Source organism: Apaloderma vittatum, unplaced genomic scaffold (assembly GCF_000703405.1).
Source record: "Apaloderma vittatum isolate BGI_N311 unplaced genomic scaffold, ASM70340v1 scaffold19169, whole genome shotgun sequence".
Classification (NCBI taxonomy): Eukaryota; Metazoa; Chordata; class Aves; order Trogoniformes; family Trogonidae; genus Apaloderma; species Apaloderma vittatum.
Window position 1 is genome coordinate 9,343 of NW_009737191.1, and position 2,994 is coordinate 12,336.

General features: G+C 45.5%; 1 protein-coding gene across 1 annotated transcript; it reads left to right on the forward strand.

Annotated features, from left to right (window-relative positions):
* The first annotated feature begins 283 nt into the window (after window positions 1–283).
* Window positions 284–1,402, forward strand: LOC104279829 (C3a anaphylatoxin chemotactic receptor-like). The gene has a single exon (XM_009877254.1). It carries the CDS (start codon window positions 284–286, stop codon window positions 1,400–1,402), a length of 1,119 nt encoding a protein of 372 aa, XP_009875556.1.
* Window positions 1,403–2,994: the final 1,592 nt, after the last annotated feature.

Sequence of the window (2,994 nt, forward strand, 5' to 3'; positions counted from 1 at the left end):
GCTGAAATCCAAGGAGATGACAGACAGAAGAACTTAAATGTGTGCAACCCCCCTGTTTGAGTAGTGAGGTTAGCGCACCTTAGCCACCACGAGAATGATGGTGTACAATGGTCAGATTAGAAAGCCTTTAGCACAAACTTGTATAGACCGATGCTCTGGTATCCTGATAGCTCTGTCCTGTCACCTGACTCAGAAATGTACAGCTCAGTACAGATAATGCGAGGAGTCTGGGGAGGAGAGTGTCAGTGGCCTACTGATTTGCTTTCTGTTTTACAGCTACAGAATGCCTCAACTCCTCAGCAACAGCAGTCCACATGAACAGGCTGCTGTTTATTATGCATCAGAATCCATTGTCTCTATTGCTGTCTTCATCGTCGTTTTCATCGTAGGTATTGTAGGCAATGGATTGGTGATCTGGGTAGCTGGTTTGAAAATGCAAAGGTCTGTGAACATTGTCTGGTTCCTAAACCTCGCTGTGGCTGACTTCATGTGCTGCTTGTCCTTGCCGTTTTCCATTGTTCACCTGGCCCTCCATGAACACTGGCTGTATGGTTGGTTCCTCTGCAAAGTCATTCCCTCAGTCATTATCTTCACTATGTTTGCTAGCATCTTCCTACTCGTGGCCATCAGCATTGACCGGTGCCTCCTTGTGATGAGACCTGTCTGGTGTCAAAATCATCGAACAGTGAAATTTATATCACTAATATGCAGTGGCATTTGGATCCTGGCCTTCATTTTTTGCTGCCCTGTCTTCTACTACCGTGAGACTAGCACTTACAATGGCAAAACTGAGTGTGGGTACAATTTTGGAGATGATGAGGTGCTAAATGATACGGATGATTCTGTATATGACTTATTGGCAGAATATTCATTTTCAGCCTACAATGGTAATGACTCATGGGGAAATTTCTATGAAGGTGATTATTCTGTATCACTTCCGTTAGTGGTAATAAACATCACCAGGGCCGTCTTTGGCTTTTTACTCCCCTTCGGCATAATGGCAGTTTGCTATGCCCTTATTGCTTTCAGGACACGTGCAAAACAGCATCACAAGCCACGCAACAGGATGCTGCGAACAATTGTGCTTCTGGTAGCTGCATTCTTCATCTGCTGGGCGCCATACCATGTAGTTGGAATTCTGTCCCTTGTACCTACTCTTGGAACAGGACTGAGAGAGTCACTGATCCTCTGGGATCACCTCTCTACAGCACTTGCATATGCCAACAGCTGCATCAACCCCCTGCTCTACGTTTTTGTGGGACGGGACTTCAGGGCAAAGGCAAAGCAATCAGTGCGAGGAATCTTGGAAAGTGCCTTTACTGAAGAGCCAACGCATTCAACCCCTTACTCCCTTGACAGAAGCAGGACTTCCACAGAGAAGGATGCTCACAGCACAGTTTAATGCAGAACTTCGATCACCATTGTAGAAAGAGTGATCTATAGCTCTGCACGTCCATCACTCTTCCCTTACCAGGGTTTTTTTTGCTTCAACATATTTGTTTACTCTGCAGATCCACTGCAGGCCACTGAGATGGTTCAAACCCGAACAGCTAACCCTCTTAATCTCCTGCTCTAGAGAGATGGAAAGTTGGAAGGACCAACAGTAACAATCTGAGGAAAGACTGGTGAAGCAGATGCAGAGCACCTTTAAAAAAGCAAGCAAGTTTGCAGAATTATTTGTGGTGGGATCACATAGTTTAACCTCTGTATTGCTAGACGATGATGCCATTTGAGTTAATTGCATATGCCTATGTTCTACATCCTCTGTCACTGATAAACTGCAAAAGAAACTAACTTTGATGTCTCTCCTTGGAATCTGTCATCCCACCTTTCCTCTCCTTTGACTATACTTGAGGTCTGATGCGTTCTTCTCTGAAAATTTTCCTTTAGAGGGTAGTGTGACTTTTTTTTACAGCAGTGCATCAGAACAGCACTTGCCCTGGTCAGCTGCATTGACTTTTATGCCCTGGTAGATGCCCAAATATTTCTTTGTCCTGGCAAACACATCACTGTACAGCAGTAACTGGTCCAATGCACATGCCATAGCCATGCTCGTTAGCATGCAGTCACCCACTGTCTCCTCAACACTCCCTCCACCACCAGAGTCCCAAATCTTCCTTTTAGGAAGTAGTAAAAGATTATGCAATGTACCTGCTGCATTTTAGCATGGGACATGAATAGAATTTGAGTAACTGCACTCATCGATGAATGATTAGGCAGCTGCTGGACTATCAGTCATTTGGTAAAACCTTGGTCATGGAGTTGTGGCATGGTCTCTACAAAAGAGATGTCCTCATGTCTTTCTGGTGGAGAAAGATAAAAATTTCATCTATTCAGGCTATTTGGGGGCACTTCCCTGCTCTTGAAAAGCAGACATATGTTTACTAGATACTCTTTGTTAGTCCTTCCTTATAGGAGTAAGGTCCACAAATGTTGTGACCCACAGCCACTAAGCATTGTTACAGTTTTCGCTTTGCCTGTCTGGTCAGCACAAGTTGATAGACTCATTGATAACAGTGCCCTTAGAACAGCCAGGTGTGAGAGCTTCGACTCTTTCTCTTGACACCCAAAGAAGTCTAAGGTGTAAAGCACAGAGGGGCTGTTAATGTAGCGATGTTCACACCCACATTCTGCTTCTAAGGTAAGCAGGTGGGAACTTAGCTCCCCTTGACAGGCGCCGCTGAGAAAAGATTCAATACTGGCACCAAAAGAGTTAAACCATAAACATTCACTTTTTCTTTTTATTAAGAAAGCATGCACAAAAATAAACTCGTGAGACCACGCCCCTCTCTCCCTGACCACTGACACAAAGCACGGGGGGTCACACTCCTGCGAGAACCCCTCTCCGGGACAGGCTGGCATCCCTCCCCACCCTGCAGAGCTCCACGCCGCCCACCCGATGCCTTCCCACGCACTGACAACGCACATTTATTTCAGGGGCAGAGGAACGAGGCTAATTTGCACACTGACCGGCATGTATTTACATATGCAAAT

Excerpts from the sequence above, each read along its gene's own strand:
- LOC104279829 (XM_009877254.1), top strand. The coding sequence starts at position 284 with ATGCCTCAACTCCTCAGCAACAGCAGTCCACATGAACAGGCTGCTGTT.